The sequence below is a fragment of the Dipteris shenzhenensis genome, chromosome 21 (assembly GCF_047967505.1).
Source record: "Dipteris shenzhenensis isolate YYH24624 ecotype China chromosome 21, Dip_SZ_1.0, whole genome shotgun sequence".
Lineage (NCBI taxonomy): Eukaryota > Viridiplantae > Streptophyta > Polypodiopsida > Gleicheniales > Dipteridaceae > Dipteris > Dipteris shenzhenensis.
The window spans coordinates 12,363,850-12,382,341 of NC_141616.1; the positions used below are offsets into that span (position 1 = coordinate 12,363,850).

General features: G+C 49.2%; 1 protein-coding gene across 5 annotated transcripts in view; it reads left to right on the forward strand.

Annotated features, from left to right (window-relative positions):
- LOC147888497 (phosphatidylinositol-3-phosphatase SAC1-like) overlaps nucleotides 1-17,672 on the forward strand; it is a 196,098-nt gene extending 178,426 nt beyond the window's left edge. For 3 of the 5 annotated variants that reach the window (XM_087392610.1, XM_087392608.1, XM_087392607.1), the window contains 2 exons: nucleotides 16,833-16,938; nucleotides 17,055-17,672. In XM_087392610.1, the coding sequence (XP_087248736.1) occupies nucleotides 16,833-16,938; nucleotides 17,055-17,264 (316 nt within the window). In that variant the 3' untranslated portion in view covers nucleotides 17,265-17,672. The remainder of the gene's footprint in view (nucleotides 1-16,832; nucleotides 16,939-17,054) is intronic. The other 2 variants (XM_087392609.1, XM_087392611.1) reach the window with 2 other exon arrangements.
- Nucleotides 17,673-18,492: the final 820 nt, after the last annotated feature.

Consider the following 18,492-nt stretch of genomic DNA (forward strand, 5'->3'; position numbering starts at 1 on the left):
TAGAAGGAAAAGGGGAAAGAACAAGAAGATTTCTGATAAAGGCAAAGAGGCTGAGGTTACCCAACCTGCAGTTGCACCTCAGAGACCTGACAGGCAGCCGCCCCAGGGACCTGGGAGAGCATCTTCTTCGACGGTAGCCCGCCCTCCACAGACTCAGGTCCCCCTCTCCTCCTCTCCCCAGCCTCTTCCCATTCAGCCCCAGGCCATCCCCCATCTGCACCCCACTTCTCCCGACCCGCAGCTTCAGCCCCCCCCTCGTCCTCCTCAGTCTTCTCCCCCTCCTTCTCAGCCCCAGTTCCAGATGCATCCCCATCCCTCCCCCCCCCGCCTCTTTCAGCTCTCCCGCAGATCTAGTTGCACCGACGATTCCTCAGCCGAGGGCAGCCCCCGATCCCCCTCCTCCTCCTCCTCCACTAGTCGCCCCTGAGGAGTCTGTGTTGCCTATTCCCCAGCCTCCTCCCCCTCCCCCTCCGCTGGCAGGACACCCTGAGTCTACACCTTCACCGGAGCAGGCTTCTCTGTCCGCTAGCCCCTCAGTAGCAGACTCCGACGGGCCTCAGCTTCAGGAGAGAGAGCTCCCCCGCGACTTTTACAGATCTGGCCCCTGGGACTACTTGGATGTGGCCGACCTCGGGACTTTCCCTGCTTGCCTCGACATCAGTATCTTCCTGCTCCGCAAAGGGGCGGATGGGAAGATAGCCGCCTTGGCCCCCAGGGATGGCCCTAGCTTTGCTTTCACGTTCCTTAGCGACGGCACCGAGACCTGGACAGACGACTCGGTATGGGAGGCTCTCAGGGAGCAGACACATGCTCAGGTTTGCTCCTGGATAGGCCCGTCCGGTGGGCAGCTTCTCGAGACTCAGTGGTCCGAGGGTGACGTGCGCCTGCGGTGGCGTTGCGCCGCCAAACGCTTCAGACTGATTGTGATCCTCAGGCCCCCCCTGTCTTGGCCCCTCCCCCAAGATGTCAGAGCCTGGACCCCTCAGAAACTCCGCGCTTTCTACGGTATGACCACCTCAGAGATCTCGAGCTGGCTCGAGAAAGCTTTCGTTCATGGTACCAAAGGCCTCTCGCCTTTGCTGAAGGTGTTGAAGGACGGGCAGGATGACCCCGCCTCCCCCTCCAAACCTTCCCATAAGCGTCAGCGTCTCCACTCCGAGATGTCAGCTTCTTCTTCGACTTCGACCGCGAGCAGACAGCTGTTCGCAGCCTCCCAGCCCTCACCATGAGCCTACACCTCGTTTCCTGGAATGTGAACGGGTTTCACTCTTCTGGAACCCGTGGTCCTAGGAAGCTCATTTTGAGACAGGAACTTCAGCCAGCAGTGATAGGTCGTTTGGATGTACTTCTGCTCCAGGAGCACAAGCTTTCTGCGGCTCACTCCCGCAGATGCGGGAAGATTCTCCCTGGACGTTCTCACACTTATTGGGAGCCCTCGATCGGCGCACTGGGGAGGAGTGGTGGTGTTTGTACCTCCGTGGGCGAGCAGCTAGCCCAGGGAGTTTTCGGTCATGGCACGCTGATTCCAGGCCGTGCCCTTTGGGTAGGCCTGGAACTGGAGGGATCCAGAGTTGGAGTCCTCAACATTTATGCTCCCACAGATCTCCGTTGTAGAGCCACCTTCTGGAGGACACTTACAGGGATTCTCCCAGACATGGATTCCTGGATTGTTGGAGGTGACTTCAACAATCTGGAGACCTTGGAGGACCAGCAGGGCAGAGGACCGGAGTTTACAGATATGTCTCAGGTAGAGCAGTCAGCTTGGGACTCTTTTATCTTTGCGACAGGAGGAAGGGACAGTTGGCGAGACCCGTCCTTCCGACGCTGGCACGGGAGCTTGGACTTTTCGTGGGGCTTCCGCAGGGAAGGAGGCAGACTCCTGGAGAGGCTGGATAGATTTTATGTTAGTGATTGGGCCATCGGCAGAGGCGGTCAGGTGGGTATAGTTCCAGGGACGACACTGTCCGACCATGCACCTGTGTCGAGGGAGGATGTGAGCAGCAGTATTTGCAGTCTTTGGGACAGAGACTGGGGCGAGTGCGTGGATCTGGTTGGCTCGGTGGCGCAGGCTTTGCAGGAGTCCAGCCAGATCTGCCAGCTCGCAGCCCTACAGGTTCGACAGGATTGGTGGGGCAGAGAGAGAGCTCTTCGGAGGGACCTCGCCTCCATTCAGCGACTCCAGCAGGCTTCCCCGGGCTCGGAGGAGCTTCCAGGCCCTTCGAGCCAGAGCCCTTCTGGAGGAGACACTCCAGCGTCGCTCAGAGTTTTTCTATCACGCCTCTCTCTCCTTCTGGGCCCGGAAGGGTGACCGGATGTGCAGGGAGTTCTTCAGGACGCATGGCCAGAGAGCTGCAGGTGATCAGCTTCGGAGTCTCAGGACAGCGGATGGTCACATCGTTACGGATCCGGGGGAGGTCTTGGGGTTGGCCACTGACTTCTACAGGACCCTCTTCCAGCAGGAGCCGCTTGCCCCTCGTACTCGACGTGACTGTGAGGAGGTGTGGAGGCACATTCCATCCCTGGTCCAGCCTAGCATGCAGGCGACGTTGTTGGCACCGTTCACCATGGACGAGATGTTGGAGGCCTTGATGGCCATCGACGGACAGAAATGCCCAGGTGAGGATGGGCTATCCCGGGCATTCTTCACCTCCTTCTGGGACCAGATCCATCAGCCCCTCCTTGCAGCTCTGCAGAGGATTTTCAGCAGCGGTTAGATGCCAGAGAGCCTTTCCTCGGGACTGATTTGCCTCATCCCGAAGGGAGGAGATAGACAGGAGATCCGTCAGTGGCGCCCGATCACTCTCCTTACCACTGCCTACAAAATCCTCGCCAAGATGATCAGCGCCAGAGTTCAGCCTCTACTCCCAGACCTCATCCATGACACTCAGACAGGCTTTGTCCAGGATCGCAGTATCCTGGATAATGTCTTCACCTTCTCAGAGGCGGCGGAGTGGGCTCAGCACAGAGGATCACACCTTGCCATTCTACTTCTCGACTTTGAGAAGGCCTACGATCGAGTGGACTGGTCCTTTTTGGAGGGGACTCTGGAGCGGCTAGGTTTCCCAGCAGGTTGGATTTAGGGTATCTCAGCTTTGTACAGGACAGCTTCTAGCAGGGTCATCATTGGAGGCAGGATGGGTGAGCGCTTTAGCTTGGAGAGATCAGTGCGTCAGGGCTGCCCCCTTGCTCCTTACCTGTTTCTCTTCTTCACCGAGGCTATGACTTACTACCTTCGGGCGAGGTCTATAGGGATCAGGGGTGTTCGCCTTTCACTCCGGGAGGACACGGAGCTTTTGGACTCGGAGTACGCAGATGATACAGCCCTGTATATCCAGGACGATGAGAGGATGCTAGAGAGGGTGCGGATGGCCCTGGAGGTCTTCTGCTCGGCCGCTGGTGCAAAAATCAATTGGAACAAATCAGTTGGTTTTCTCACAGACCCCGGGGCGTGTTCTCAGTGGGAAAGGCTTTTGGGTTTCAGATGGATTCCACGGGGACAGACAGCTAGATACCTTGGTTCATCCGACGGAAGCTGGCTTTCTGGAGCACTGCTAAGCTTTCCCTTGCAGGTCGTGCCCTGGTAGTTAACCAGGTCCTCCTAGCCACCCGACGCCTTGCACTACACCAAACAGAGATCCAAAAGAATCGACAAAAGGCCCGCTTGGATGCTAAGATTGGCAAGGGATGGGAAAGACGCTTTGCTGAGGGGGATGTTGTGCTATGCTTTGATAACAGATTGGACCACCAAATGGATAAGAAGTTTCTGCCACTGTGGACCGGTCCATACAAAGTCATCAAGGAACGTAGCAATGGGTCTGTACAAGTTCAGGAGCTGCATGAGCCATATGGCAGGAAGGTGATCAACAAGCGTTATCTCAAGCCCTTCTTTGTGCGTGATGGACCCAGGCATGGAAATGTTGTGCATTCCCTGCCTGGGGGGGGAGACTATTATAGATAAATTTATCTAAGGAAAAAGGCATTAATATGTGTGTGTGTTTGTATGTGTGGCAATAGTATAATAAAATATGGTGTGCATAGGGCCCAGGGTTGAGTTGGCAGGGCATGACCATGTGCCACCCTTCCACGTAAGAGGACCCATAAGGTATGATGTACATAATCCATGGTAGTAATATTATAAAATGCAAGGTGGCGTGGCTTCTCCATGTGCCACCCCTCCACCTAGGCTGCATTTAGTGAGATATGGCTCAAAGTCCATGGGAGAAGTAACATAAAATAGGTGGAGATGGATATTATTGGGTTATTCCCTCCATATAGGATAGGCTTATGTGGGGGAGGTGTAGAAGGTCCAAGAGAGCAAGTTAAATAATGGAGAAAGTAGGATGAGGTGGCAAGATTCCTTGTGCCAACCCTCCACTTATCCTCCTAGAGGTTTGAACATATTATAATATTGGGGAGAGACCAAGGGAGTATCATAGACTTGAGATATGGGGCTTGATTTATGTGAAAAAATGAGGCAAAGGGTTGTCGCACACAATTGAGAGTGCGTAACCGCCTAGCCCACATGGGAGACTTTTCCACACACACCATGCATGTGGGAGGATGCATTATTGGGAGAGACCCCCTCTCTTGGCTATAAAAGGAGGGGGCTATTCCTTGATGGGACACGCTCATTCTTGTAAAGCCACCTAGCTAGTACTTTGATTTCTCCCTTCCCTTCCTTTCAAAATAAAGCATGGTCCTCTTCCTTTGATGTCTCCATCTTTACATTCCTCCTCCCATCATGTACATGCTTCTCTTCCCCCTCTCGCTTTCCCCTTGTGTCATAGTCTCCCTCTTCATTCCTTCTCCTTCTAATTCCTTTTTCCCTCCCATGATAACGTTTCGCCCTCACGTTCTCGTTTCCTCTATGGCCCTCGAGCATTGCCATGCTTAGCCTCTAGCCTTTGGTCCTGATTTCTTTTCCGGCTAATAGTGTCTGACGATGTGGCCAAGCCTCGTCGCCTGAGTAAGTACTCTCTGTGTCGGACCTCCTCGTGAATGAAGGCCGCGAGGCATCTCTGATCTGGGTAGGCGAGGAATCTGGAAAGGAGCCAGGAGCTGTCTCTGAAGAGGCAGTGGTAGCGACCTCGGATCTCGTAGTACACTGGGCACCTGAAAATAAAATGCTCCTCCGACTCAACCTCCTGACAGTCGCACAATATGCATAAGCGATGCTCCCTAGGAATCCTCTCTGCTCTGCCGCTCTCTATGTGGAGGCAGTGTGATGATACCTGAAACTGCCCGATGGAGTTCCATAGTGAGTGAGGCATATGAAGCTTAGTGTACCCCGGTGGTATGATGAATCCCTCCTCCGAAATACAAAGACAGTAATCTCTGTACAAACACAGCTTCATCGGGAGCTCCCTCGGCTCCAACCAGGTCCTAAAGGTGTTTAGCTGCAGGAGATTCTCTCGAATGACCTGGTTGGTGTGTGGCCCAATCGGGATGGTGGGTGGGAGTACCGGAGGGGCATCTAAACTGTATTGAAAAGGAGGTATCCTATCGATGTGGAACCCTAGTCTCACAAACCATCTTTGAGTCCGTGCATACCAACATCGCTCGTCTCCCTCTGTTGCCAACCTCATCGAGGAATCGAGAGCCAACCATGGCAACCTCTGTCTCCATGATGTGCAGTCCCCATATGATCCACAACCCGGTGTAGATATGTGATGGTCTGAAAGACTGCATCTAGCTGGAGTGGAGAAGCACCAAACTCGGCTTGAATGATGTGATGTGGTACAGACGGTTTCCCCCGGATCATCCGTGAGAGCATGAGGATCTGCGGGCGCTCCACCCGTGTCCACTCTATCTCTGACATGTCAGGTCCCCAACAAGGGCTGCCATACATACCGGCTGGTTGGACCAAGGAGTCGAACAGAAGAGCCTTAGTTCGAGGGTCCTGGAAGTGGGAGTGAAAGCATTGTCTCTCTAGCCGAGCCAGTGAGGCGTATCCCCTGCTCAGTCTGGCTTGCATCGTTGGTCTCATCGTGAAGATCGGGCCGGAGAAGATGACCCCCAAGTAAGTGTATGAGGATACGATCTCAATCGGTGACCCACCAAAAATGAAGGTAACCTACTTCCGTTGCATGTTTGCTCGAGAGGTGTTAAAGATCATGACCTTGGTGACCTCCAAATCATGGGATAAACAAAAAGCCTGCAATGCATCCAGGTGTCGCTGGAGCCCCTCGGGTGTGGGCGACAAGAGTGCCACGTCATTTGCATAAAGAAGAATCCTGATGATGATCCTGGCAAGTGAGCAACCGGTCCCTCTAAACGCCCCCATGAAAGTCTCAAGCTCATCGATGTAGAGGCCAAACAGGGTCGGTGATAAGGGACAACCTTGTTTGACCCCTATGGTACTCAGGATCTCATCTGTCCAACCTGCGCCTGCCCGAACTCGGCCTGAGACTCTCTCATACAGTGCCATGACTGCCCAGATGATCTCTTGATCAAATGCCAGTGTCTGTAGGCGTGTGATGAGACGAGCTCGAGGTACTGTGTTAAAGGCTTTGCAGAAATCCACAAAGCAACAATATATCCTCTCCTTCCGTGATTTGGCCTCCTTAATGACACTCCTGAGTGTGAGTATGTGATCCATAGTCCCATGGTCTTGCCTCTTGCCTGAAACCGGCCTGACCCTCTGCTCTGAGCCTTCTCATCTCTGCGAACAGGCTGACCGATGCATCCAATACATCTGCATAGATCTTGGACATCACATGTCCAATCATGATAGTCCTATAGTTACTCGGGTCCATGGGATCCCGTTCCTTGTGGATGGGGGTGATGGTGTTGAGTGTCCAGGTGCAGGGGAAGCCAAGGCAAATAGCATCATTGAATAGCTTTGCTAGGATCGGGACTAACGTGTCGATCCCATATGCGATAAACTCAGTGCATAGCCCCTCGTGATCCTTCGCTCCACCATTGTGCAGTTTTAATGTCGCGTCCTTGACTCCCCCTCTGGTGAACAACGTGCAAGTGGTGGGACGAGGTGTGTGTATGAGATCTGGAGTGGGCTGGTGTGGGACATCATAAAGGTGGTGTGCATACGTGTGCCAGACTCTCGTGTTGGTGAGGGGTGATGGGGACCTACGCTCAAGGAATCTCCACCAAAAATCCTTGAGAGTTGCTGCTGTACAAGATGTGCAGCAGCTCCTCCTCATTTCGACGAAGAAATGCCTGCTTCTTCTGACGTACGAGACGTCGGCACTTGCGTCCCCCGTCCCCCTAGGAGGTAGGGGTGGGAACCCGCGACGGGTGACGGTCATGGGTGCCAGTCAACAACCTACCATCTTCGACCACGGCCCATTTTTCCTCCTTGCGGGCAACATCCCGCTGCTGCAGAAGAACTCGTCACTCCTGAATTTGTAGTGGTGTCAAATCCTCGTCCATGGACAGGGTGGGATGCTCTCGTAGAGAGGCTCGGCGTCGGAGTGTCGCTAGTCGAGCATGTGAATCTCTGAAGCGAATGACTAGGGGCTGCTCTCGGTTGGGATCTCTCCCAACACGCTATGCTCCCTCTATGCCATGGGTGGGGACTGAGTGTGAAAAGAATCATCGTGCCAAGTATCCCTACCACTGTACTGAAAAAGGAAGGCATCCCAAGCTGCTCTCTCTAGGGAGTGAATACCACCTTCCCTACCACCACTTTTGTCTGAGGGCATTTCAACCATGTTGAAATCGCCCCCTATAATCCAAGCATCTGCAATGTGTGACCAAGAGAGTAGTTCTTCCAAAGAAGGACACGATCCCCTCTAGAATTGGGAGCATAAAGGTTTAAAAGACCAACCTTATGCCCACCAATCAAAAGTAAAATCCACTGAGCGCTGGAAGGGACTATGATCCTGTATCCAATCACCAAGGGGAGAATAGAAGAAGAAACAGAGATGCAAGTACCTCCCCTAGTGCCCAAGGCAGTTGACAAAAAAGTATGGCGGCCTAAAAGAAGCTTACCTGACTTGGCACAGTTCCTGACATCCAATTTGTGTTCCTGAATCATCAGAATATCCATGGGTCCCCAAGTAACACCTGGATGAAGTTGGTTATGAATCAGGTGCCTATGGCGGTGGTGACCCCGGAGGCCCTGAACGTTCCAACTGACAATCCTCATCTACGAGAGGAGGAAGCCGGATGGAATATCCTACCCGACCTGGTAGTAGAGAAAGACCTCTCCTGTGAAAAGTTCCTCCCATCAAGAGGAGGGAAATCAACTGGGATAGTACACCCACACCTGCTGAGGGGGAAACACTGTTCACAGATGTCTGAAAGATGTGCTCCCCAAGCATAGAGAGTACAAACTGCTCCTCTGCCTCAAACTCAGCCAAGTTTTCCAGAACGGAAAAAGATTTCCTTCGAAGTACCTCTAGCGCAGGAGTGCAAAGGAGCCCTGCGGAGGGAGGAGTGGAGCCAATAACCCCCTTACCTTTGTCAGATGTAGATAGACGTGCAGGAGAGGGAGGCAAGTGCTGCAAGATTGCGGCATGCTGCATGGCCTCGACGTGAATCTTCATGGCCTCAATCACGACTTTGGCATTGTTCTCAAGTAAGGCACGGGTCTCTGTTAAAAGATTCTTCCCAGGTGAGCGCTCCTGCACATGAACACGTGAAGGGGCAGGAGCAGTCTCATCTGCACATGGAACTAGGACAGGAATGTCTCCTGTCTGAAGAGTCGGGTCCGTGGCGCCATCAGTGGTGGTAGCCTGAGGTGGAACTGGCTCCCTAACTCTGACGGGCACCCAACGGGGGATGAAACAGGACGTGTTGACTGTCCTGTCTGTTGGGGTAAAGGCACATTGCCAACCCTTCATTAAAAGATAGGACACCTATGACTGTCTTAGGACAGTCATAGGGTAAACCTAATCCTAATAAAACACAAGTGAGTTTGTGGTGTGGCTCATCATTTTTCACACCCGCACTTGAGTGTTTCTCTCTCTCACTCTCACTCTCTTGCTCTTCTTCCCCCTTCACTCCCTTTCAACTGGTATCAGAGCCATTCCCCTCCACTCCCTATCAGAGCCATTCCCTTCACTCCCTAGCCTACCCACCCCCTTCCGTACGGACGTACGGACAGCGCCGTACGACCGTACGTCATCCGTACAGTCGTACGGACGGACTTCGAGCGGGCGCGGGCTGTGGCGTGGGCACGGGAGCAGCACGGACGCGAGCGCGGGTACGGTGGCGCAGCAGATCTTGGTGCAGGGCGGCGGCGCATTTCGCACGCAGGGCGGCGGCGCATTTCCAAGCTAGGGCGCGAGCATCGTTTTGGCGCGGGCCCTTGCCTTGTCCAGCAGCTACTAGCTGCTCTTCTGTGCAAGAGCAGCCTGTGCACAGCATCAGGCTGCGCGAAACCAGAGCGCGTAGCGCGCGCTCAGGTACGGTTATCCGTACCTGTTGTACGGATTCCGTACAGAAGTCGTACTGCCGTACGGATCTCCACAGCGCAGGTACAGGGAGCTGTTTTTCGATTTTTGTGCAGCAGGGAGGTACATTATTTCGGTTTTTCGGGATCTGTGTCCGAAGAATTTTTTTTTTCTTTGGATCTGGCTGTTGTACAAGTACAACAAGTACGAAAGTACAAAAGGCATTTTTTGTTTGGGGAAGAAAGAGAGTTGAAACAGCATTCTGCTCTTCATTCCTCTTGATTCAGGGTCATTTTTGAGTTCATAAAACTGTCTTATCTTGAAAGTACAGCACGTACTTTCATTCATCTCGTGCTTGAGGTGAAGGAACCACAGTGTGTGGTTGATTGCACAGTTATTCTGTTCTGGGAATGTAATGCCTTGATTTTGCAAGAGGACATATGCTTTTACTGGGTTTGAATCTCAGTTTACAGGTGAGCAGATCATAGGGCTTTTGCCCGGAAGGTGATGCATTGTATGCCTTGAGGCAGTGTGGTGCCAGAGAGCACACATTTGTCTTGATTTCCGCAGTGTCGAGGTGACATTTTCTTGCAGGTCACATTTCTTGTGCCACACTCAGAGAACCTCAGTTGAGCCACGCTTGGCCAGGGCGCATCGAGTTTACTCGGTCCCTAACTGTCCATCGTTGACAGTGCTCAAAAGGTTCCTCATTGAGTGTTTGTACGTTGGGATCTGTGTATGTCATTTCTACACAGGGCAGTATATGCATTACATTGGTGGATGATTTTGTCAGAGAGATTTTCATATTGCATGCTACCTCAGTGTTGAGGTGTTCTCCACTTGATTCAGGTGTCAGATCAAGGGGCTTTTGCCCAGACTTTGTTTGACAGCACTTGGGTTACCGACAGAGATCTTCAGATGCATTTTCTCCCCTTGGTATAAGGGTGATTGCTTGGGATTTATCCCATTTACTGTTGCAGGTTATGTGACAGGCTGAAGTGTCATTTTTTTTGGGTGATTGCCAAGTGGTTTATGCATATTAACTCAGTGCAATACCTCATCTGAGGTGGGAGAAGTGATCAGTACAGACAGTACAGCAGATTTTTCAGACAGTACAGCAGGGTTTACAGCAGTGTTTGTGCTTTGTCAGATGATTATGCACTGTTAAGCACTTGTTGAGCAGCTGCAGCAGTCTGAAATTACTGTTTTTATGCCTCTTTTTGAGCACGGTACAGTGTGTCAGAAGGTACAGTATTTGCAGTGTCATTTACTGTTTTGCTGCAGATTTTCCTGACAGTAAAAAACAGCACCATTGAGAGTGCTTCTGGCTCTTGAATAGAGCAGGTTTTTCTGAGAAATCAGAATTTTTATTCAGTTCTTGTTTACTTCCAGGGAGTCAGGTACTTTCCTCATCTGATATGGCATCAGGGGGAAGTGATTCTTCAATTCTGAACATAAAGAAACTGGAAGGAGCACACAACTATGCATTATGGGCAGAACAGTGCTTGAATGTACTTCTGTTAAAGAAGATTGCTAAGCCCATAATGGTGAAGGGTGTAAAGCCATCTGACATGGCAGCTGATGACTGGGAAGAGCTTGATTTGTCCGCAAGGGAGCTATCATGCTCACTATTTCAGACACTCTTGTGTTCAATGTTCAGGCTGAAAAGACCTCATATGGTCTATGGCAAAGACTAGAAGAATTGTATGCCCAAAAGAGCTCAGCCAGTAAGGTTTATTGGCTGAAGAAGCTGGTTGATCTTCGCATGAAGGAAGGTACAGCTATGACCTCACACTTGAGTGAGTTCAATGCCATCTTTACACAGCTGATTGCACAGGGGTTGAACCTTGATGAGGAGTTCAAGGCTACTTTCTTGCTGTGTACCCTCCCCGAGAGTTGGGACACTTTCAAGACCACCCTGTCAAACTCGAATGTCACTCTTATTTATGCTGATGTAGAGAGCTCTCTCCTTATGGAGGAGATGAGCAGGAAGAATAATGCGGGCAGCAAGTCTTCAAATGCTTTGCAGGTACAGGATAGAGGCAGGACTCAGCAGAAGGGGAGATCTGCTAGTAAGTCCAAATCCCGCAGTCAGTCCCGTGGCAAAAAGGACATTGAATGCTTTTATTGTGGCAAGAAGGGACATGTGAAGTCTAAGTGCTTCAAGTTCATACGGGATCAGAAAGCCAAGAAGGCTGAAACAAAGGATGCAGGAAATGCAAGCAAAGGCAAAGGCAAGGCCAAGGCAGATGACTTGGATGCAGTGAATGTTGCAGCAGAGGACAGTGACAGTGACATACATGATGTTTTATGCTCTTCTGCTGTAATAGCACATGCTTTGGTTATTGATGGCCATGACATGCACACCTGGCTCTTGGATTCAGGTGCCTCTTTTCATGTTACTCCTCATAGGGAGTGGTTTACTTCCTACACAGGTACTCATGGAGTTGTTCATCTTGGGAACAACTATGCATGTCAGATTGCAGGGATTGGCAGTATACAGATAGTATTTCCTGATGGACGGTCATTTATGCTTGATGGTGTTCGCCATGTGCCGCAAATCAAGAAAAATCTGATTAGCACTGGCTTATTGGATGTGGCTTATTGGATGACAGTGGTTACCACACCACATTTGGGGATTCCAAATGGGTGATTACTGATGGCCAGACTGTAGTGGCTGAGGGTTTTAAGAGTGATACCTTGTACCCTCTTTATGTTTCCAGTGTGGGTAATCATGTTGTTGCCATAACCGAGCTGCCAAAGGTTTCATTGTGGCATAGCCGGTTGGGACACATGTCTGTTAAAGGAATGCAAGAACTGTCACGTTTGGGTTATCCGCCGCCTCTTTCTTTTTCAGATTTGCCTACTTGTGATCATTGTATATTTGGCAAGCATTCTGTGACTCCTCATAAGAGGAGAACTCCCCAGAATAGAGCACCGCTTGATCTAGTGCACACTGATCTGTGTGAGATGCCACAGTTATCACTAGGGGGTGCAAAATATTTTATTACTTTCATTGATGATGCCATACGCAAAGTGTGGGTCTATTTCTTGAAGCATAAGGGAGATGCCTTAGATGCTTTCAAGAAGTTTGTCGCTCAGGTAGAGAATCGGACAGGTCGTAGGCTGAAATGCCTCAGATCCGATAATGGGGGTGAGTATGTGTCACATGCTTTTGTGCAGTTTTGCCAAGCTAAGGGCATCAAACAGGAACTCACAGCCCCTCATAATGCATCTCAAAATGGTGCAAGTGAGCGGATGAATCGAACTATTCAGGAAAAGGTTCGATGTATGTTGTCTTATGCTGCATTACCCCATGGCTTTTGGGCAGAAGCCGTGCAAACAGCAGTTCACATTATTAACAGGTCGCCAAACAAGGCTTTGGAGTTGAAAGTGCCAGAGGAGGTGTGGTCTGGCAAACCACCCTCATATAAGCACTTACGTGTATTTGGCTGCGAGTGCTTTGCTCATGTACGCAAAGAACTACGCACCAAACTGGATCCAAAGTCTATCAGATGCATCTTTATGGGTTATGGTGACGAAGGTGAAATGGGGTACAGATTATGGGATCCCGTTAAACGGAAGATTATACGCATCAATGATGTCATCTTTAAAGAGGATAGTGTACACAAGGAACCCGTGCAACCTGTGGAATACAGGAGGGTTATTTATGATGATGTTGGACAGCAAAGAATGCCCATTTATATGCAGCAGCAGCCTGCTGCAGATAACCCTGTTCAAGAGGGTATACAGGCTGAAAATCAGCCAGATAATTTTGCCAATGATGCACCACTGGATATGCCAGCAGATGGAGCTGTAGCACAGCCAGATATGGTGGTACAGCCACCCGTCATGCATGAAGAACAGGCTGGACAGCAGCCTAATCCGGAACATTTTGTTAGGAGGAGCTCCCGTGTACAACGGCCTCCTGCCAGGTTTGTTCCAGGAGCCAATAATGTGGCTGATTTTATCATGCTGACAGATTGTGGTGAGCCTTCCAGCTTCAAGGAAGCTATGGGAAGAACAGAGAAAAAGAAGTGGGAGAAAGCCATGCAGTCAGAAATGGACTCCCTACTTCAGAATGATACATGGGACTTGGTGCAGTTACCTGCAGGTAGAAAAGTTTTGCCATGCAAGTGGGTTTACAAAGTCAAAGTGGATTCAAATGCTTTACCGAGGTATAAGGCCAGATTGGTTGCCAAGGGATTTAAGCAGTAGAAGGGCATTGACTTTGATGAGATTTTTTCCCCTGTAGTCAAGATGACTACTTTGAGAACAGTGTTAGCTCTTGTTGCTCATGACGACATGGATTTATGTCAGATGGATGTGAAGACAGCTTTTCTTCACGGAGATCTCCATGATGAGATCTATATGAGTCAGCCAGAGGGATATGCTGTTAAAGGGAAAGAGCAGCTTGTGTGTAAGCTCAAAAGGAGCTTGTATGGACTGAAGCAGGCACCAAGAGAATGGTACAAGAAGTTTGATGCCTTCATGCAGTCCCAAGGGTATCATAGGTGTGAGACCGATCACTGCTTGTACACCAAACGGGCAAAGGATGGCAGTTTGATGCTACTCATTCTATATGTGGATGACATGCTTATTGCAAGTAAATCTCAGCATGAGATTAGTGCTTTGAAGAAACAACTGCATAAGTCTTTTGACATGAAAGACTTGGGTGATGCAAATCATATTCTTGGCATGCGTATTACTCGTGACAGGTCCAAGGGACTTTTGTTTTTGTCACAGAAAGAGTACATTGACAAAGTACTGCAGAGGTTTAAAATGGAGGGGGGGAAGTCCATTAGTACCCCGTTGCCTCCACATTTAAAACTCAGCAGTAAGGACAGCCCCAGATCAGATGATGATAAGGCTGAAATGGCCAAGGTTCCGTATGCATCTGCAGTTGGATCTTTGATGTATGCCATGGTTGCCACTCGTCCGGATATTGCTTTTGCGGTGGGAGTCATCAGCAGGTATATGGCAAATCCAGGCAAGCGGCACTGGGAAGCAGTGAAAGGTGTCTTGAGGTATCTCAAGGGTACCAAAGACTTGTGCATATGCTATGGTAGGTAGGATGCATTGGTGCATGGTTTTACAGATTCAGACTATGCAGGGAATGCAGATAACCGGAAGATTACTACCGGTTATATTTTCACATTTGCAGGAGGTGCTATATCATGGGTGTCTCGGTTGCAGAAATGCGTTGCACTGTCAACCACAGAAGCTGAATATGTTGCAGCCACTGAGGCCTGCAAGGAAGCAATATGGCTTACTCGGCTGGTGGGAGATTTGGGCATTACAGGAGATATGCCAGTTTTGCATTGTGATAGTCAGAGTGCTATCATGTTGGCAAAGAATCCGGTCTTTCATCAGAAGACCAAGCACATAGAAGTGAAATATCATTTCATCAGGGAGGTACTGGAAGACAAGCGACTTGAGCTTGTGAAAGTGCATACTGATGATAATCCTGCAGATTTGCTCACTAAGAGCTTGCCTACAGAGCGGTTTGCACATTGCCGCCACATCATGGGATTAGGATGAGACCATTCTTACTTTATGGTCTTGTATACAGTAACTGTATATTGCTGTAATTTTTATTCTTTTCTCCCCTTTAGGCACATTGGCCTTTAGGTGGGAGGTTGTTGGGGTAAAGGCACATTGCCAACCCTTCATTAAAAGATAGGACACCTATGACTGTCTTAAGACAGTCATAGGGTAAACCTAATCCTAATAAAACACAAGTGAGTTTGTGGTGTGGCTCATCATTTTTCACACCCGCACTTGAGTGTTTCTCTCTCTCACTCTCACTCTCTTGCTCTTCTTCCCCCTTCACTCCCTTTCACTGTCTGCGCTAAAGACGTACCGGGATGAGAGGCTGATGGTCCTAGTGGCTGCGCTGTAGAAGTACCAAGACAAGAGGCTGATGTTCCTAGCTGTGATGTGGAAGGTCTAGCAGCGCTTGAAGCGGTAGGAGCTGGTCGTGAGGAAGGTCAAGGTCGGGTGAAGCTATGAGACGCACCCGCGGATCTTTAAGGTCTTTTCTTCTTTCTTTTCCTTGGGCAATCTCTGGCAAAGTGCCGAAGGGTCCTACAAATCCTACAATGATCCTGTCTCTTTGCAAGCTCGACTCTCTGTGTGAAGAAGGAGCCATTTGGACGCTGAAGCATAATGTGGCCATCCGAGATGTTAGGGTCAGAGACAATGACTCTAACACGTGGTACCCCATTAGACCTAATTGCAAATGCTAAGGGAGGGGGAGGTATGAGAGGATAGGAGAAGAGAGGTGGAAGGGGGGAGAGGCTAGGATAGAGGGTAGGAGTAGAGAGAGGAGGTAGGAGTAGAGAGGATGAGGGGAGGAGGGGCTAGGCAAGGAGGGAGAAGAGGAGGAGGTAGGCAAGGAGGGAGAGGAGGAGGAGACAGCCCGAGGGGGGTGGAGAGAAGGCCCTCAGGGGGGCAGAAGTGGTGCAGGAGAGAAGGAGACCCGTGGGGGAGGCAGAGGTGTGGTAGGGGGGGTGAGGAGGTGCCATAGGGGAGGAGAAGGCCTGCAGGGGAGGGAGGACTAGCCGGTGGGAAGACAAGGCCAGCGGGAGAGGGAGGAGCAGGCCGAGTCTACCATTCTAAAAGGATGGTCCAGGTTCAGTAAGAGCACGATGGATCTTGCAGATTGTGCATAGTGATGTTTATGGACCAATGAATGTCACAACCCATAGAGGGTATCGGTATTTTGTTACATTCATTGATGATTATTCTAGGTTCACTTGGCTCTTTCTCATGAAAGGCAAATCTATTTTGTTACATTCATTGATGATTATTCTAGGTTCACTTGGCTCTTTCTCATGAAAGGCAAATCTGTAGTGTTCAATCTGTTTAAGGAGCTCAAAGCATTGGCTAAAAACCAAACCAATTCTAGAATTGGAACACTTAATTCTGACAATGGGGGAGAGTATACTTCACATGCTTTTGAGGGATACTTGAAAGAGCATGGGGTAAAGCATCACGAAACAGTGCCATCCACGCCTCAGCATAATCCCATTGCAGAGAGGAAGAACATGACTCTCATGGAACTGACACGATGTATGCTGAAATTTAAGAGAATGTCAAAGGCATTTTGGGTGAGGCGAAGAAGGGAAGGTGAGGCATCTATGAGCAGGCATCAGCTGAAGGAAGACAGGACATACCAAGGCCTACGAATAGCAACAGCTTAAGGGTTGCAACAGCATACAGTTCAGCTGGGTTTCCTTTTAGGGAATCTGTTCAGTAGCACATGGACTCTTATTGTGATATTTGTGCAATAGAATCAGGAAAAGAAGCTTCTAATTAGAATCATAAGGATTATGGTTATGACATTTTCCTCAGTTGATTGTTGAAATTTTGGTCATCTGCTTGGACTATTCCTTTAGAGGAAATATTCTGTTAAAGCAAAGAAAAAATGTTTTCTATTTTTTAAAAAACAAACTGTTCTCTATGCCTTTGTAGGTGTCTTACTACAGGATCAATGCATGATTCCCAATATTGTTCCACGCCTCTCCCCAGCACAATCAAAGAAGGAGAAGTTGACCAATCATGTTTCCAGCAGTATGAGGTGACTGACATTTATATCATTTTGAATATTCTAGTGTAATATGTGGCATATCCTATTGTGAATGTTAAGCTAATGGAAATTTACGTCAGCTATGGCATCTGAATTTCTGTTTCCAGGATTCTCTGGTAGATGAGACATTGCACAGCAGCCTCAAATGGAATAGGCAGCTTGCAGACACAAATGTCTGTGCAGCAGAGCTTATATCGGATGAACCAGGTCAAGTTGGATCGAATCTAGAGAGAAAGAGAGCAAAAAAGGCCAATGCCCATCATTATTCAGAAAGTTTTTCAAATTGGATCCACGGTGACCATACGTTTTTCCATTAATTTTTTCAACATCCCAAGGATGTACTCCCATGTGTACCATATCTGTAGATGAAATTGAATTAGAAAGGATCAGCCTTCAATGAGAAACACTCCTATCTGTCAAGTTTTTCTTTACTATTGTAAAAGGTAACAATCAGGTCATATTTGGTGCGGGGTAAAGGGATGGACATCAATTGGGTCATCCACTTGTATGAGACATATTAGAACTCATTACATATCTGTTTGAGTTGGGCTTTGAATTTTTGAGTACTTTTTGGCTGCCTACCATTGACAGGTGCCACTAGAAGGCTACACAACAGAGTTTGTGTCTACAACAAAAAGCCTCTTCTACTTTTCAGGAATGACACCGTAAAAGGATGAGTTCCTATTATTATCCTGTGTTTGAATGCACCAGCAATTTTTGTCAATAGTTGCCTTGATTCCTTCCAGCTCTATTTTCATGGCATCATGGAAATGCCAGGTGCATGCTATCTGGTAGTCCTATGTGCAGTGGGTCCATGTGTGGCATAGATATGATAATTGATTTGCAAGGATCTTTGAAAACAGAGAAGTTTCAAGGATTTCTGAAACTGGCTTCTACTTTCCTCACTTGGGTTTTCCCTTGATCGCCCTTGGTCCCACTCCCGTACACAGGTCCCTCTACTTTCGCCCTCCCCCTTTCAAGGACCCTCTGCTTTCATCTTTCCCCTTTCACAGGCCTTGCTTCCAATTTCAGCCATCTCTTGCCTTCTTTCTCTGCCAATGAATTAATAAATTGCATTTCAAACAACTAATGACCTGACCACCACAGCACACTTGGCACCTCTTTCAATACTCGTCTGGAATTGATGCACAACTCGTTCCATGAGTTCATACATCTGTTATAGCTTGGCAAGCCTTATTTTGGGCTGAAAAAGTTATTTATATATCTGAATCAAGAGATTTTACAAGTAGTTCCTGTGGTACACTCTTCTTTGCACTACAGCAGCTGCCAGCATTTGTTAAACAGTGTGCTCTAATGTAATTTCAATACTCTTGTTTGAGTTTAAAGGCATCCCCAGAAAAATAGCTTTCTAATTGATGGGTTCTTCCAATGGGATCTGTTTTATTTTCAGATTCTTCTAACACGTGGGCAGGCAATAAACAGATGGAAAACATCCTCTTTGCAACCCTGACACCTTTTGCATTTACCATCACTCATACAATCTTTCCTGGGCCGAACTGCTTTGTGTATGATCAACCCAAAAAC